Genomic DNA, 19,348 nt, shown 5'->3' with positions numbered 1-19,348 from the left:
GTTAAATGATATGTGATGAGTCAATTTCATATTATATATTTTACCTCATTTTTAGTATATTTTGGTAATTATTTTGGTAGAATTTTGATAGTTTGCTTTATATTTTCAACATAGGACATTGAACTTCCTCTGGAGCAAAACATGATCAAACGGATGAATTTCGGAGTGATTCAAATTGAAGGACGTTCATGTGTCTCTTTCCGTGCTCATATCAAAATTTCAGAAACTTCTACCAAGCGGTTATTTTCTGGCGATTAAATAAAGAAGCAGTGCGTGTTGCTGAAAAGTGATGTTTTTGGGCTTATATGCAGTCTTTGAAGCCCAAGATGATCTCATATGGGTTTGTGGCCTTCTGGTGAAGTGTTCAGAATAGCCCAAGCTTTAATTCCAACTATTTTAGGCCAGTTTTGGAGCTGATATGGGTCCAAAACGTGATTGTGAAGGATTTTGAGCGAATTTCCAAGTTAATTTAGAATTATGTTTCTTAATTTATTTCAATTTATTTAGTTTCATAGTCTTATTCTAAGACCTTTGACTAGAGGATTTAATTAGAGTAGTATAAATAAGTTATTTTTTTGGCCAGCCCTAGGTTTTCTTTTTATGCAATTTTTGGAGAGAAGATTTGGGGCAAAGCTTAGAGATTTCAAAACTTATACTTTCAATGTGTTTTCAATCTTTTTCTATTTCAATAAAGACCTTCTGATTTTTATTAAGAATATGCGTAACTAATTCTTTTTGCTAAGGTGAGGCCATGATCCTTAGCAAGAATATGTAGTCTCTTTTAAATTTGCTTATCAATTTATGCATGCAAGTTTTGAGTTGTTAATCACCGGTTAAAACTATCTAATTTTCTTAGTGATTCGTGATCATTAGGATATTTAGAAAAGTAATTTGATACAATTTTGGTGGAGTGCTGTCCCTAAAATTGACTAAGGCTCTTGTGGTTAATATGTGTAACTTTTTAGGATGGACGACACGTCTTAAGGGTTATATGGTTGTTCAAAGGGTTTTCACAAAACTTAACGAGTCTTGCATGTTCACATTCGATCTGGACACCACGGACAGGTTGCATGTTAGATATACATTCTATGTTGGAGGTTCCAAGTACGATATACTGTAGGATAACCTAACCTTCAAAATATGCATGAGTAATTCATAAGTAATTAGAAGAACTACATAGGATTGTTAGGGAGATTGTAGAACCCTAGTACTTTCTCACTTTGAATTCTAAAAATTGTTTCTTTCTCCTTCTTTAAAGTTGCAATTTTTAAGTAATCTTTTTAATTAAATTCGTTTTTTCTTAATTTAGGTCATTACATCACCTTTTTCAAAACCCTTGTTTTAATTAATTAGTTGAGAATTGATTTCTCTTTAATCTTTTTAAATTAATCTCTGTGGAGAACGACTTTGCTTGAGCCAATTATACTACAATAACCTTGTTTCTCTTGCAAGTATTTTAGGTATTTTTAACCCTTTTTGCGCTTGTGGTAAAAATCCTATCAATATGATAACTACACATCACATCATTAAACATAAGCTTCTTTTGGAATAGATAGTTATCTTTATTATCGGTGGTCTACGATTTTAGATTTGGTAGCATCTGCTCATAGTCGTGACATTTCGTTATGTTCTTGTTACCGTTTTTATTGATCTTTGTGGGTATTGGCATAGTCCTCCCGAATGTACTTTTTTCGTTTACTTTCATTTATTATCAATAAAATTGGTGGAGAAAGGAAGGGCGAGGAGTTTCTGAGTAATTGTCCTCACTCTTTTGGCGGAGGGTATGTATCTCACACGCGATCATTGCCGAAAAACTAATCTCGTCTAATCTTTCTCTATTTAAGAAGAAAAAAAAAACACAACTTGCACTATGTAGTTAGAAAATCAAACCGTTTATCATCTTATGTTGTTTGATTATAAATGAGTTCTAAATTATACCAAACCTAACCGAACAAGAAAGAGAGAAACCAATTAATCCTTGAAAGGACATGTGAGATAATACAAAATTGGCATGGACTGCTTGAAACTAGAATCTTCGTTTGCATCTTGGAGCATGTCACACATGTCTTGTTGTATTGCCACTAAACATCCGACCAAAAACCATCTCTCTTTCGAAGCCAATACCACAAGTTTCTTATCAGTTAAGAACCAACCAAACAAATACTTTGGAATGTTTACTTAAATTGGAATTTAAAATATCTTAATTTTTAAGGACATGTGAGATAATACAAAATTGGCATGGACTGCTTGAAACTAGAATCTTCGTTTGCATCTTGGAGCATGTCACACATGTCTTGTTGTATTGCCACTAAGCATCCGACCAAAAACCATCTCTCTTTCGAAGCCAATACCACAAGTTTCTTATCAGTTAAGAACCAACCAAACAAATACTTTGGAATGTTTACTTAAATTGGAATTTAAAATATCTTAATTTTTAAGTTTTTGCGTTTATTGAAAATGAGTATGAAATTATTCTACTTCTTAACTTTTCGAAAAAGTGTGAGTTTCTTCTTAAAATCCATAATCAAATACCTAAAAATCTGAAATCAGTTTAACTAAGGGGGACTTGATTGATCCGATTCGCTTTCGTTTCTTCATCTATTTTCTTGGTTCTTCGGTTCCTTCTCCCATTTATATTTAAGTAAACATGTTCTTCAAGTATTCGCAAAAAATTATAATATGTTTCAAAGTTGCATCAGTTTCGAATAAATAGAATACTTTTGTTTAGAACTAGTTGGGTTAGCGGTGAAGACAGATGATATCAGCTCTCATGCGACTAAAAGAAAACGAATACTTTAGTCATACTGATACACGTACGCTCCTGTTTCTCGTAGGTAGCAAAGTCTTTGCATGCATGATGCACTTTGTGAGTCGTGACTAATTGGTAGGGGAGGGGTTCTTCAAAAAAAAAAAAAAAAAAAAAATTGGTAGGGGAGGGGAGTACAGAGATTCGATTACAAAGCCTACTCTCTTTCCCTATATACATATTCGTTGCAGCTTTTGAGAGACTTGAAAGGCATGCAGGTGCTTGATATCTCTGCATTCGTTAATCATTTGCAGCTTGTGCCAATTAATACTTCTTTCACCAGACACTGCAGATTATGGGTAGCGTTTTTTAACTTTTGATAAAATCTTAAAAACATGAGAATTTGGATTTTTTGGACCACACGATCATGATACATATAGATTAGTGATGAAGTGAAGGCTTAAAGGTGACGAGCTAGTGCTTTCCAGCTTGTTCATCGGCGTTTTGCAATAGAGCTTTTTCTGCGTTTAGATTCCACAGATGATTTACTCAAGAGATGCCCAAGTTATACTATAAATATAGCCACAATATCACTTCTTTTTCGACAAAGGATTTTCGTACTTACAAATTGATACTCAGAATGCATTTGCAGTGTACTTGTTATACTGATGAGTTTATCGTTCTCTACTAGGTTTAGATAAATCAATTACTAACTCATTCGATTGAATTATCATAAGTACAAGGTTTCATTAAAGATGCATGAAAGCAATAAATAATTAAGGAAGAAGAATCAAGAAATATTCCTAGATACAAATTAGATTCTAAAAACAAACCTTCTTTAGAAAGTGAATACAATGTATACAAGACAAATTTATACTAAGTACTAGTTTTCAATCCAATGATTTTGTTGTTGAAATCGAAGTGACTTTCAACTTTCAAGTAGGCAAAAGGAAAGCAACTTTTTACATCATCAAAAGATCAATTATTTACATGTTGTGGGGATGGCAATTCAAACCCATCCAACAGCTATTTTCCGAGAGGGGACCTTTAGTAGGGTTCCCCTAAAACCCTAAAATATGAATGGGGACAAAAAATTGACTATGTATCAGACCAGCGGAATCTATACCCCAGTCAATGTACCTACGGGGGAAATTGCTTTAGTGGGAGAAGGCTGCAAAGTTTGAGTTGTATTTGGTGCCTGAACATTTGACGATGTCTTCACTTGTCCATCTGCTACAAGAAAATATACAACCAAAGTTATACAAACAATTGACAAACTCAGGTCAAATAAAAAATATCAGGTTTTTGTGACAGTGTTACCTTGATTTCCAGTAGTTGCCTGCGCGCTTAAAAAGTAAGATTATCTTTCCTCCTAATCTCTATTTCATTTCTTTTCCTCCCATTTAAACCGTTATGATCAAACTATGTTAGCATTTTATATTAATATTTTTATAAAGAGTTAAAAACAAAAAGAAAAGTATAAGAAGTGGGGACCGAAGGGAAGGGGATTCAGATGAGAGAGAATTCTACTTCCGTACCTGAAGGTGGATCCTTCAATTTGCAAACAGACAATATTAAACACGAAAAACATTGAGACTTAACGATTGGCATGGACTGCTTGAAGCTAGAATCCTTGTTTGCATCATGGAGCATGTCACACGTCTTGTTGTAATGCCACTAAACATTCGACTAAAACCCATATCTCTGTCGAAACTCATACCACGAGTTAATTATCAATTTTTTTTTTTTTTTGGAAACTCGAGTTAATTATCAATTATCAATTTTTTTTTTTTTTGGAAACTCGAGTTAATAATCAATTAAGAACCAGCCAAACAAGATACTTCTGAATGTTTACTTATATGTTAGAATTGGAATTTGGAATCATCTTAATTTTTGAGTTTTCTGAGTTTATTGTCACATCCCAACCCGAGCTCCATCATATACTGGGCTCGATTCCGTCGTAGCACAATATTGTTCGTTTTGGGCTTCGACCACGCCGTCACGGTTTTGTTTCTGTGAACTCATAAGAGAACTTTCCAATGGGTCACCCATCTTGGGATTACTCTCGCGCAAACTCGCTTAACTTCGGAGTTCGGATGGAACCCAAAGCAAGTGAGCTCCCAAAAGACCTCATGCTATATGGAGGTGGACATGTACATATAAGGCATAGAGGATCCTCTCCCCTAGGTGATGTGGGATCTAACAATCCACCCCCATTAGGAGCCCGACGTCCTCATCGGCACACTTCCGGCCAGGGATTGACTCTAATACCAAATTATCACATCCCGACCCGGGCTCGACTCCGCCGTAGCACGATATTGTCTGCTTTGGGCCTTGACCACGCCCTCACAGTTTTGTTTTGGGAACTCACTCACAAGAGAACTTCCCAGTGGGTCACTTATCTTGGGATTGCTCTCACGCAAACTCACTTAACTTCGAAGTTCCGATGGAACCCGAAACCAGTGAGCTTCCAAAAGGCCTCGTGCTATATAGAGGTGGGCATGTACATATAAGGCGTAGATGATCATCTTCCATAGATCTAACATTTATTGAAAATGAGTAGAAAAATCATTTTAATTCTTAACTTTTCGGAAAGTGTGAGTTTCATCTTAAAAAGAGAACCTAATTGGTACTTCTTCTTTTTCTAGACCCTTCGGTTCCTTCCTCATTTATGTTGAGTAAACATGTTCTTCAAGTATTCCCATGAATATATAATATATATGCATCAAAGTTGCACCAATTTCGAATAAATAGAATATTTTTGTTTAGAACTAGTTAGCTAGCAAAGTCTTTGCATCCATGATGCACCTTGTGCTGTGACTTGTGAGTCGTGACTAGTTGGTAAGGGAGGGGAGTACAGAGATTCGATTACAAACTCTACTCTCTTTCCCTATATACATATTCGTTGCAGCTTTGGGAGGCTTGAAAGGCATGCAGGTGCCTTATATCTCTGCATTTCGCTAATCATTTGTAGCGTGTGCCAATTAATCCTATTTTACAGCATACTGCAAATTATGACAGCGTTTTTCAATCGGCTTTTTGCAATAGAGCTTTTTCAGTATTGAGATTCCCCAGATGATGACTTAAGAGATGCACGAGTTCTGCTATATATAACAACAATATCACTTCTCTTTTACCAAGGATTTTCGCACTTACGAATTCATATCGTTCCCAACTAGGATTTAAATACATCATTAAAAATTATTAGATTGAGTTATCATAAGTTGTTGATCCTAAAAACTATCAAGCATACGTGGCGCGCATACCGAGTAACTAATAAACTAACTACGTCCTTCGGTTATGTGTTGGGCGTGCCAACTCGTCGGTCAAGCTCGGCCAGGGAGTAAAATATGTTGATGTAGCGTTGAGCGCGTTGTTGACTCCTTGATCTTGCAACTGCAGCCGAGGAAGGAACACGCATCAGCCTTTGAGTTCTAGAGCTTGAAGACAAGGCTGCTAGTCTTGCGAAGTTCAAGGATCGTCGGCGTCGGGTTCGGTCACAGTGATTATATTCGTAAGAGTATAAGCACGCCGAACTGGCACCAAACTATACGGACATAAGTACTCAAAAGAGATGCATGTCTTGATGGTAAATGTGGTTCGGCCATCAGAATGCTGAACTCTAAAACTCACTTGCGAGTATCCAATCATAAAACAACTCGACTTTCAATGTGTCGAGCCTAATAATCTGTAATACCTCACTTCGCCGAGAAAGCTGATGAGATGACCTCTACCAACAAAGATTCGGAAATCCTTGTCGACTGAGACTTGGATAAATAACTAGTCGACCTTGAAGCAATGTTGTTTATCCAAACTGAAGATGCTTCTTGCTCAGCTGATTCTACGGCTCCAATGTTGTTTATCCAAACTGAAGATGTCGATGGTTGTCTTCACAATGTTGTTTATCCAAACTGAAGATGTGTTGGCGAAAAAAGACAATAAAAATCTCAAGGTGTTTGAGAAGTTTGTGCAGGGCAATTTGTGTGTTGAATTGGAGAAAGCCTTAAATGATGCACTCCCTCCTCCATTTATAGTAGCAAATTCCTTCATAGCCGAGCTATTATCGTACTTGGATTAGAACTCCTCATCCTAATCTGACTCGGTCTCGGCCAATCCTAACCCTACTAGGACTTTGAACCAAGCTCTTTATCAAACCAGTGCATCCCTAACTCTTAACGTCATTAGCCTCAAAACTCCTTGTTGTGCTAGGTTTCGATTATTTCATATTTATTTGCACTAAACTTCCTTGGAATACAATTTGGCCGACTCATATTGGACATCCCATAACAAGATAAGACTAATGACACTGCGCCGAGAACATTTCTAAACTCAGCCCAAAATAACATTTTGGGCCCAAACATAAGTACAAAGTTTTATTAAAGATACACCAAAAGTGATATATCGTTCTCTTTAGGAATCAAGAAATAATCCTACATACAGACAAGTTAGATTCTAAAATAAAACCTTATTTAGAAAGCCAATACAATGTATACAAGACACGTTTCTAAAATGTAGTATTTTTCAATCCAATAATTTTGTTGTTGAAAGGGAAGGAAAGCAATTTTTTCCATCGTTCAAAAGATCAATTATTTAAACTGAAAATACGACTTTAACCTCTTAAATTCAATTTTTTCCATATAAAATCTGACTAAATTTTTTTACTCAAAAAAATCCAGTGACTAGGATCCACCTAAGTGAATTCATTAATTACATATTACTTTACACATTTTACATTTTTTAGATGCCCAAAATACCCCTATTGCATATTTGATGTGCACAATTAATTCTATACAGATTGTAAGGAGAGAGTTAATGATTTTGCAAAAAGAAAAATAAGACATTAATGTTAAAAAATTCATTGCATATTAATATCAAATATGAGAATTTTTGGCTTAATTCTATGTATATGGCATTATGAGTTCATATATATATTTTTACCAAAAAAAAAAAAAAACCCTAATATATGTAATAATACATAAAAAAATAAAAAAAGTAATTTACCTACCATGTACAAAAATGTTATTTGATTCAAAATGTGGGTATGTGTATATGTGTGTCTGTGTATTTATATAATTAGACCATATTAATTTACCTACCTACTATTTGAAGTTCATTTCTAATTATGCAAAATATTGTATACCAACAACAAACTATTGCATAAACTTAGGAATTGGATCATGCTTTTGATTTTATCTTTTACTTACAAACAATCATATACATATTACTTTATATATTTTTACCAAAAAACACCCCTAGTAGGCTAATATTGTGACATCCCACATCACCCAGGGGAGTGATCATTATATGTATATTCTCATCTCTACCTAGGACGAGGTCTTTTGGAAGCTCACTGGTTTCGGGTTCCATAGGAACTCCAAAGTTAAGCGAGTAGCGCGTGAGAGCAACCCATGATGGGTGACCCACTAGGAAGTTCTCGTCTGAGTTCCCAGAAACAAAACCGTGAGGGTGTGGTTGGGGCCCAGAGCGGACAATATCGTGCTACGGTGGAGTCGGGCCCGAGAAGTGGTCCCGCCCGGGTCAGGATGTGACAATTTGGTATCAGAGCCTAAGCCTGGCCACGTGTGTGCCGACGAGGACGTTGGGCCCCTAAGGGGGGTGGATTGTGATATCCCACATCGCTCAGAGGAGTGATCCTTATATGTATATTCCCATCTCTACCTAGCACGAGGCCTTTTGGGAGCTCACTGGCTTCGGGTTCCATGGGAACTCCGAAGTCAAGCGAGTAGCGCGCGAGAGCAACCCAGGATGAGTGACCCACTGGGAAGTTCTCGTATGAGTTCCCAGAAACAAAACCGTGAGGGCGTGGTCGGGGCCCAAAGCTGACAATATCGTGCTACGGTGGAGTCGGAGCCGGGAAGTGGTCCCGCTCTGGCGGGGATGTGACAAATATATGTAATAATACATGAAAAATAATTTAATCTACCTTGTATACAAAAATGTTATTTGATTCAAAATATAAAATCTAGGTTTTCTCAAAAAATAATAAAATAATAAATAAACAATATATATATATATATATATATATATATATATATATAATCTAGGTGTAGTGTGTGTGTGTGTATTATATATATAGATATATATATATATATATATATATATATATATATATATTTTATGTATAATTGGAACAAATTCATTTACCTACCTACAAAAAATTATGCCCCATGTGTAATATAATATCTTTTTTTCACTAATACATGGAGAATAATTTACTCATAACAACAAGAAATATAATTTGATGTATTATATTGAAAAATATTATGTCATATCTATATTTTTACAACAATAAAACATGCCTAATATATGTAACAATACATGAAAAATAATTTACCTACAAGTTAGAGAAGTGTTATATGATTCAAAATATATAATACGGATTTAGTATAATTTTTTGTAATGGTTGGAACAAATTAATTTACTTCCCAATTAATGCAAAATATATATATATATATATAAAGGTAAATTTTTGGTATGATATGGATACAATTAATGCAATACAACAGTTTATATATTTTATTTCATTTTTTCTACAACTTTTAATTTCGAATAAATTTATGGATTTGGGAAAGTGGCATGTGTATAAATAAATTGTATTAGGAGGTCAATAATGTTCCGATGTGGCTGCATATTTTAAATTTGAATTTTTATTGGACGTTTATATATAGATAAATTTTTATCTAACAATCATGAATTGTAAGAATCAAAATCTAAAGCACCCTTATTTAAATGTTGTGGGGTAACGATTCAAACACATCCAACAGGTATTTTCCAAGAGGGGAGCTTCAGTAGGGTTTCCCTAAAACCCTAAATACGATGAGGACAAAAAATTGACGAGGTCAAAGGCTGAAAGGCAAGCGCACTTGCCCATATCATCTTCTACCCTTTTGCTTTTTGGGTAAGAGGTGCCTAGACCTGGTTTTATCTCTTTATAAAAACATCTCTCTCTCTCTCTCTCTCTCTCTCTCTCTCTAAAATGAGTTTCTGTCCCCAGTTCTTCCTCTTTGGTCGTTGTTACCTTTTTATTTGCACATGCACAAAGGAAGAAAGAGAATTAGACGAGACTTGCATTTTAGCTTCCTCAGATCAACGGTAAGTTTGTAAACGAACAAAAATTCTGAGTCACTTGGAATGGGAAAGAAGATATAAGTCACCTTTACATGCACTCAGAGATATATTTTCACTCTTATAAGTTATCACACTTATTACATGATTTGTCTAGCTGTTTAAGAGATTCTTGCATGTAACTGGAGACATCATGTTTATGACTCTATAGTAATTATCACATGGGCAATCTTTCGTGTACATATTGCATTGTTGTTATAATGCAGTTCTAATTTTAATTTTTATAAATGCGAATATGTTGATAATTCAACTTTAAAATTATCAATATATATAGTTATTGATATGTCGTCAAGAATGCAGTTAACCTTAACCTTTAATATTTGTATACATTTATTGGTCAAGCTTAAAAATGGAAGCACTTAATCAAACGACAGGACTAATGTAATGCATATAGTTTTACGTACAAGTTGCTAGAGAAAGACCACATATCAGTTTTCCAAAAAAAAAAAAAAAAAGACTACATATCAAAAACGTGAACATTGATTGTAACAGAACCTAATGCAGCCACTGGAAACTTCTGCTGGACTCTGACTCTCTGTGACTATCATTTAGTTTTGTCGACTTGTCCTAATGTGAATGATCGTCTCTTTTTTAAAGTAAATTTATAAAATATGCGGTACGTCATCAATAAAAAATTACTACATTAATTATTTAAATAATAATTTAATCATTAATAATGATTATAAAATTTAGTTTAAATAGACATGCTCTTTAGCAATACCCATTTTAATGAGATTTTGCCGATGGAAATCTTCAGATCATCAAACATTTTCACAGTAACTGGTATTTCATAACTATTTAACAAAATATAATTTAGATATCGAATTAGCGTAAATACAGAATTAAGACATACAAAACATAATAACAAAGTTTACAAATTATCAAATTGAAAAGGGTAGTGATCATCCAGAGTAGGGTCCCGTAAATAAGGGCTATATAGATTAAGGTCATCATTGTGAAACCAAAATTTTTCATTACTCACCATCGTCGCCTCCCACATGCCACTAAAACCAACCTTACTTTTAGAGAAACTGTGGTCCTGGATGTTCATCATCTCATCATCAAATCCATCAATGGCAGCTGCAGCTTCATGGTCACCGAAAATCTTGGAATTGGATTCGGAATTGGGAAGTGGTTGCAGCTTGGAGTTTGACTCTGATGAGGGTGTGCAGAAATTATTTTTTGCTTGTTTTGAGTCGGAATAAGTCTTGGCTTTTGGCTTTCCTCTTTTTGAACTGACACCGAGCTTCTTGCTCAAATGACTGTTCCAATGGTTCTTGACTTGATTGTCAGTTCTCCCAGGAACACGCCCAGCAATCAAAGACCACCTGATTAGACAAGAAATAATCATCCAAGATCGAATATCAACTTGGAAACTATATACAGAATTGGAGGAACACTAAGCAGATAATAAGAAGACATTAAACTATGATTTATATACGACTTATTGCCTGTTTAGTATTTTCGGTTCAATTCTTAAGTAAAGTTTTTTCTTTTTGGTTTTTTGTGGGTTAATTGGCATGCTTGCAAGAAATATACAAAATGCAGAAAATAATGGTGAAAAATTAATTGCAGTGGACACTTCCCAGTATTATTTGTTGGGACTTGGGATCCACAATGGAACGCCAAGAAATGTGGAATATTCAACACAGTGATTACTAATAAACATTCAACAGTTATAGGAGTAACGATATTTTTACTATAATTTTATATCATATTTCTTTATTATTTTAGATGGCAGATGAATTGGATAAGTTACATCATTTAATTTCAATATTTTTATTAATTAAAACAATTAAATAATCTTAAGTGGTAGAAGAAGACCCTTCACCACAATCATCATCTAATTAACAATCTTTTTATTAATTATTAGCATTTTGAAATTAAATGTTAATTAATTTAAATGATGTGGTTGTCCACATCAAACACCACCTAATATGGTATACAATTATAGTACACAAATAGGGTAAGAATATCATTATTCCAGTTATAGTAAAACTTTTGCAGGAAAATTGAAGAAGCAAGTTAATCATGCAGAAATCATAGATTCTCACCAACCTATCGCATATGTAAAGTTGATATGCTTAATTACTACGTATTAATTGTTTCTGCTTGGACTTCAATTACAAGTTTCTTCTTCCATCCTACCGGTAAAAACACCATTGTGTCTACCGGTAGACTCGTTTATTTTGAAAAATTTTCAGGATTATTTTGTTTCCTAAATTATTTTGAAGAAAGAGCTAGGTTATGGGCGAACCTGTTGCCAAGGAGGTTATGGAGTCGAATGATGAGATCATCTTCTTCCTCCGAGAAGTCACTTCTCTTCACGCTGGGACTTAGATAATTCATCCACCTTAATCTGCAACTTTTGCCGCTTCTCTTCAATCCTAATGCAAAGTTAAACATGCATTAATATACATATGTTTGTGGGAAGAGGATCCTCTCCTGAGCTCAGGATGAGGATCCTCCTGACCAGCCCATTTAAACTGTTCAAATTTAATCCAACGACTCCAAACATGTTCGTGGGAAGAGGATCCTCTCCTGAGCTCAGGATGAGGATCCTCCTGACCAACCCATCTAAACTATTCAAATTTAATCCAACGGCTCCAAACAAGATCTTCTAAAAATCAACCTTTGAATTAAATTTGAACGGTGCAAATGAGCTAGTTAGGAGAATCTCATCCTGAGATCAAGAGAAGATCCTCTTCCATGTTTGTGTTATGAACTTAATTACACAAATGATTATATATTATGTGGTAATTAATTACCTGAGACTTTATTGACACGATTCCACTTGCCTTTGCCGTGCACCCTGATGTAATCCGTCAGAATTCTGTCCTCCTCCACTGTCCAAAGACCTTTCTTATACTCATTCCCACCTTCCATTTTTGCAGCTCTTGCGAAGCAGGAAAGCACGAGAGAGAGAGAGAGAGAGAGAGCTCTTGTTAGACGTCTAATGAACCTGTGGTGGCTTCTGACGGATATGTATAGTGCTTGTGCTTATATATATATATATATATATATGGGCACAACAAAAGCTAGTAGTATTTAGACTGCGAGTGAATGTGTGATAAAATTAGTGAGCGGGTGGCAATCTAATTTCACCATCTCTGCAGCTTTTGCTTGGCAGTACTATATTGTCCTTTTCATATTCATATACGGTTATACATTTTCATACAAATTTACTCGTATAAAGTGATCATTCATAGCCTCGTAGGATCTTAATATAGTGAACTTTGTACAGTGTGGTTAACTGCGTTATTTTAAGGGGAGTGCTATAGACATACTCATTTTATACTTTTCACCTCTCTTAATTTTCAGTCATCAAATGAATTGAAGAAGATCTTATTGATATATCGTTGATACTTCAATTTTAGGAGTGTGGCTATAATACTCCGGAGCATTGAATATTTCAACACTTACAACCTTTAGATTTAATCCAACGATAAGTTATTGGATTGCATACTCTTGAGTACTGTAGATAAGTTTATAGTTGTTGATATATCGTGACTGCTTTTTAAAAGTGTAGTTAACTATATTGTAAAAAGTTGTTATGCAGTAATATATAATGATTAGTCTTTTATCATATACTTACGCGTGAGATATTTTGTTTTTTTTATTTTACTATTTATTTTTTTGTCTGATAAAATATTAGTTATAATCTTATTATTTTGTTTTAAAAATTTTACTTGTTTTAGTTATTATTGTTTTTTATGAAAATATATTTAGCAAAATAATAAATTTATTACCCCCTCACAGCCCCACTATGTGGGTGATTTATATATATATATATATATTTTTTTTTTTTTATTTGGACAAACTCCCATATATATATAAACTCAAACCTTATATGTTATAAGTAAAGAGAGTGAAAATATATATATATATATATATATTATACCTGTATATTATTATGCATAATCTATTATGTATGGACAGGAAGCAGCTATGGCTTCTGTAGCAAACGGACCATTTACATATTATCAAATCATCACATCGATTGGATGCCATTATTGTCATTACCAAAGTCGTCAGTCTCTCTGTCCTTTTTTTTTTTTTTTGGTTGGACAAACTCCCATATATATATATATATATAAACTCAAACCTTATATGTTATAAGTAAAGAGAGTGAAAAAAAAAAATATATATATATATATATATATATTATATATCTGCATCTTATTATGCATAAAATATTATGTATGGACAGGAAGCAGCTATGGCTTCTGTAGCAAACGGACCATTTACATATTATCAAATCATCACATCGATTGGATGCCATTATTGTCATTACCAAAGTCGTCTGTCTCTCTCTTTTATCTCTTTCTTTTTTTTTTCTTTTTTGGTTCAGCTCTTTTATCTCTTTCGCGCAGTGCATCCACACATAGAGGTAGAAGAAGCTCCAGTATTTGGCTGAACCCAATTAATGAAGTTTTGGATCCTCTTGGCATGTATGGACAATATAAACTTTATTGTAAGCTTAAATAAGTTGCGTTGATAATGTAAGGTGCACATCATCAAATTTCTAAGCTTTCCAATCATGAACCAAATGACAAGAAACTTATTTTGGCCAACAAAATATTGGTAAGGTATCCCATTCATCATTAAGAGGAAGAGAAAAAAAAAAAAAAAATTAACCTCCCCTATTATATTATAACAAAGCTTTGTATATATGCATTATCGTATTCTAAGGTACTTAAAATATGTTCAAATTGATTATTCAAATATTTTAAAGGTTAATCATTTTACCTGAGACGTCTTAATTAATCTAATGATATTTCTCTTTCAAATGCTAGGAAGAGTTTCAAAACTCAGCTCTCCGTGAGTTTATTTCTTGCGAAAATCATGGAAAGAGCAAGAAATTTTCTTCTCAAGGACATGTATGGCAGAAACACAAGGACAAATCACATAAAAATTCAAAGTTCTCCATGAAAAAAAAAAGAGAATGCGCATGCATGAAAGAAATATAGCAGCTATATATGTCCATACATATGTTCAAACATGAAAAAGAAACCAACGTGACACACATCGATTACCAAATAAAGGAAGAGATCCTCTCCGGATCTCTCCCACCAAAGCTCACCAATCAATTAATTCGGGCTCTTAAAATTTGACCTAACGGCTAAAATTATTATAATTTTTAAAAAAGTTCCTTATTTGTAACCGTTTGATCAAATTTCAAAAGTTCGGATTAATTGATTGGTGAGGCTTATATTCGCATGCATGAAATGGTGATACATTTTCGTTTTGTATATGTTTGTTTCACTTTCACTTTTTTTTTGTCACGTTGGTTTTTTACTTATATGTTCGTTTGCATGAATGTTTAAATTGTACACACAAATCTCTAGGCAAACCTTATGAATCATGCGGGACGTGTAAAACGAAAAAATAAGACAATGCGCATGCATGAAAGAAATATAGCAGCTATATATGTCCATAAATATGTTCAAACATGAAAAAGAAACCAACGCGACACACATGGATTACCAAATAAAGGAAGAGATCCTCTTCGGATCTCTCCCACCAAAACCCACCGATCAATTAATTCGGGTTTTTAAAATTTGACCTAACGGCTAAAATTATTATAATTTTTAAAGAAGTTCCCTGTTTATAACCGTTGGATCAAATTTCAAAAGTTCGAATTAATTGATTGGTGAAGCTTATATTCGCATGCATGAAATGGTGATACATTTTCGTTATGTATATGTTTGTTTCACTTTCACTTTTTTTTGTCATGTTGGTTTTTTACTTATATGTTCGTTTGCACGAATGTTTAAATTGTACACACAAATCTCTAGGCAAACCTTATGAATCATGCGTGATGTTTAAAACGAAAAATTTATGATTGTACTCAGAATACGCGTAATATAACACTTTTCATTATATAAGTAAAGAAAAATTTTATTTTCTAAATTATTAATTTTTTAACACAAATATCTCATCACTTGTATAATAAAACTTGACATACCAGCCTATGTTCCAGGCTGAACCTCTCCCTTAAAAAATGGTGAAAAAAAACCGAATAAGAATTTCAAATGTTGAGGCAGAGATGATGATGAACTACAAAATTTCTGGATTTTGCGTGTAATTTTTCAGGTCTCTGAGACTATCTTTTTTCCAACCTAGAATTCCCGTGGGGAGAGAGAGAGAATCTGATTCTGGGGCTGGTACTAATTCACAATTTGAGTTGAGCTAGTTCTGCTGCTGCATAATGGTAAAGGGAAAGGAAATAGATCATCTTCGGATTCCTTTCATTAAATTTTGTGAATCAATTAATGTAAACTTTTGAAATATAATATAACGGCTAAAAATAGGAGGTCCTTTTAAAAGTTATAATAATTTTAACCGTTGTATCAAATTTCAAATATTCGGATTTGTTGATTGATAGGATATGGTGGAAGGGATTCAGAGATGATCTTTTTTCAAAAAGTAACAATTTGATGTATATGAAAATATAATTTTATGTTAACCAAAGAATTCACAGGACGTATGAGATTCAAAACCCAGGTGATCTATAATTATTGCTCCTAATATTTTTCCATTTTCCAACGGAAGCTAGCTAGCCTCTGATCCCATTGAAAGTGACTAAAACATCATATATATTCCTACGAAATAGAGATCCACATAGTAGTTTCTCTATAGTTTTTACGTAAAATGACTCGGTTCATTTCTTGATCATATTTTCCAAAACTTCCACCGACATATTATATTCAGAGGATACTGCTTGGTTTCTTCATGGGCCCTAGCTGTCTGATACATATGTAAAAATATCTTGTCAAAAACATAAAAAGAAATTTTTTTCACATATGTATTAGATTGTTATTTACATTCAAACGCATAAGTATGAAGGACGTTTTCAAAAAACAGAGTAAGGAGTCAAGTATTTTTTTTCCATAACGTAATGTTTGAAAGTTCACATGCATGCATGCAGCAGAGATCATAACCTGCTTGAACTAGTTGGCACTTTTCAGAAAAAAAAACGAGAATCCACCAGCATTGAACTGAGTCGTCATAAGTCAGCAGAAACTTTTACGCAATTGAATTAAAAGAAAAAAAAAATTTACCGAGAGAGAGGATATAGGAAAGCTGCAAAAAAACAGATCCAACGCGTTTGGTCTTAGTGCAGAGAGTGAGACTACACAAACAGGAAATTATTTAGATATTATTTTAGAGTGAGACTGCACGTTTAGATATTTAGAGTGAGACTACACGTTTGGTCTCCGAAATTATTTTAAATATTATTATTTAGATTAAACATAAACAATATTTATCATTTGATAAATGAATACGAATTACGAATTCTCAAAATCTTTATCAAAAGGATGGGGAGAAGATCCCGTTTGATTTGTGTGGACTAACGCAAATGCACAGTGAGCGAGAACCTCCGGCTACAAATTCACACCAAACTTCTAAGAGATTTTTCAATGTGACAGGTACACAGAGTGATACATTACGTATCACTATATAAATAGTAAGATACATATGCTAAAAAGTTAATAACTTAAAAAATAAAAATTTTCATTATTCATATTAAAATACATAATATATTACTTGTGTTCGTGGTAACCAAAATTTTTTTCAAACTTCCAACGTAATCACTCAGAAAACTTGCACTGCATACATGTGAGTCATTGCAGTCGCAGTTAATGCTTGAGGGTTGAGAGCTTGTATCGAGGCCCACTGGTTTAGCCACGTGTTAGCCAAAGCCCGGAGAAGAAAGTAATCATTCAGATTGCAGACTGATTGCTAGTCTGTCATCTTTGTTATGTGTGATATTTCTAGCATACACACGCAATTATATACAACCCGTTACTTTGAAATTGATATCATTACACACGACATTCATAAAAAAGTTCCAACTGGAGAAGTCAAGTTCGTAGAGCTGAAGCCTTTGTTCCTCAAGATAGAAACTTCGGCCGGATATTGTATTCCCCCTGTTCTTCTCCCTCGTAGGCTCGTAGCATGAACATGGCAAAGAGTGCTAAAATCCTAGCTAGATGGATACTCATAATATCTAGTTAGCGGTCTCACAATCAACACAAAAAGATAGTAATTAGACAATGGGCAAAATGACACCTTTTTTTTTTTTTTTTTTTTTTTTACCCGACACATCTGTTTATTTATGTCTCTTAATTTTCTTTAATTTATTCAATTAAAAAACAAAACTAAACATGACTAAAGGAAAGAAAATGAATGTTTTGAAATCACTTCCGCAAGAAATTTTGAGCATCTCAATTTGAGGAAGCAAAGGGTCAAAACTTCTCGCAAACAAATACAGCAACCTTGTCGTTAAAATAAAATTACAAAACGAACACATTAAAGTACAAGTTTCAACATCTTGTACAGTTTTCTTCTAACTCTTAAATTTCAGGTAGACAGGCCATGAGCCCACTTCAACAACATTGATACTATCCCCACTTGGCCATCTGCTCAATCCGTCAGGTGTGGGGTTTCAATAAAAAAAGTTTTCGGGGTTATTTAGAGTGGGGTAATTCTATTTAAAATGTTTGTTCTCAAGCCTTCTAGCCGATGTGGGATAGAGGAATTCTAGCACTTTCTCGCACGTGAGATCCCATTTTATGGGTCACACGTGAAGTTCCACACATCGGCAACCACGTGGAGCCAAGCCGGGGCTCACTTATTCGCGCGGGGCCAATGGGGACCCACCCATTCACGTGGCATCTCTTGGCCTACGTGGAGCCAAGTTGGGGCTCACCCATTCGCATGGGGTCAAAGGGGACCCACCCGTTCACGTGGCAGTACGAGTCCGTACCCTGACTCTGATACCATCTTAAATTTCAGGTAGACGGGCCATGGGCCCACTCCAACAACACTGATACTGTCCCCACTTGGCCACCTGCTCAATCCGTCAGGTTTGGGGTTTTAATACAAAATATCTCGGTGTTAGTTAGAGTGATGTAATTTTATTTATCTCGGTGTTAGTTAGAGTGATGTAATTTTATTTAAATGGCTTGTTCTCAAGCCTTCTGGCCAATGTGGAATAGAGGAATTCTAACACTTCCCCGCACGCGATACCTCATTTTATGGGTCACATGTGAAGTTCCACACATTGGCAACCACGTGGAGTCAAGCTGGGGCTCACCCGTTCGTGCAGGGCTAATAGGGACCTATCTATTCACGTGGCATCTCTTGGCCTATGTGGAGCCAAGTCGGGGCTCACCCATTCGTGCGGGGTCAAAAGGACCCACCTGTCCAAGTGGTAGTACGGGCCCGTCCTTTGGCTCTGATAGTATCTTAAATTTTAGGTAGACGGGTCATGGGCCCACTCCAACAACACCGATACTGTCAGGTGTGAGTTTTTAATACAAAAGGCTTCGGGGTTAGTTAGAGTAAGATAATTCTATTTAAAAGGCTTATTCTCAAGTCTTTTGGTCGATGTGGGACAGATGAATTCTAACTCTAATGAGACCGAGAAATTTGGCAACATATATATTA

At 34.6% G+C, this 19,348-nt stretch overlaps 1 protein-coding gene across 1 annotated transcript; it reads right to left on the bottom strand.

Moving 5' to 3' along the window:
- Positions 1 to 10,689: 10,689 nt before the first annotated feature.
- Positions 10,690 to 12,861, bottom strand: LOC137711918 (transcription factor WER-like). The gene is made up of 3 exons (XM_068451069.2): positions 12,661 to 12,861; positions 12,150 to 12,279; positions 10,690 to 11,220 (listed from the first exon to the last, which is right to left on the bottom strand). Exons 1-3 carry the CDS (start codon positions 12,776 to 12,778, stop codon positions 10,764 to 10,766), a joined length of 705 nt encoding a protein of 234 aa, XP_068307170.2. The 5' UTR covers positions 12,779 to 12,861; the 3' UTR covers positions 10,690 to 10,763.
- Positions 12,862 to 19,348: the final 6,487 nt, after the last annotated feature.

This window comes from Pyrus communis, chromosome 14 (assembly GCF_041283825.1).
Source record: "Pyrus communis isolate YQ-2024b chromosome 14, ASM4128382v1, whole genome shotgun sequence".
Taxonomy (NCBI): domain Eukaryota; kingdom Viridiplantae; phylum Streptophyta; class Magnoliopsida; order Rosales; family Rosaceae; genus Pyrus; species Pyrus communis.
Note: the sequence above shows the minus strand (reverse complement) of the source record. Positions and strands in the feature narration are given on the sequence as shown.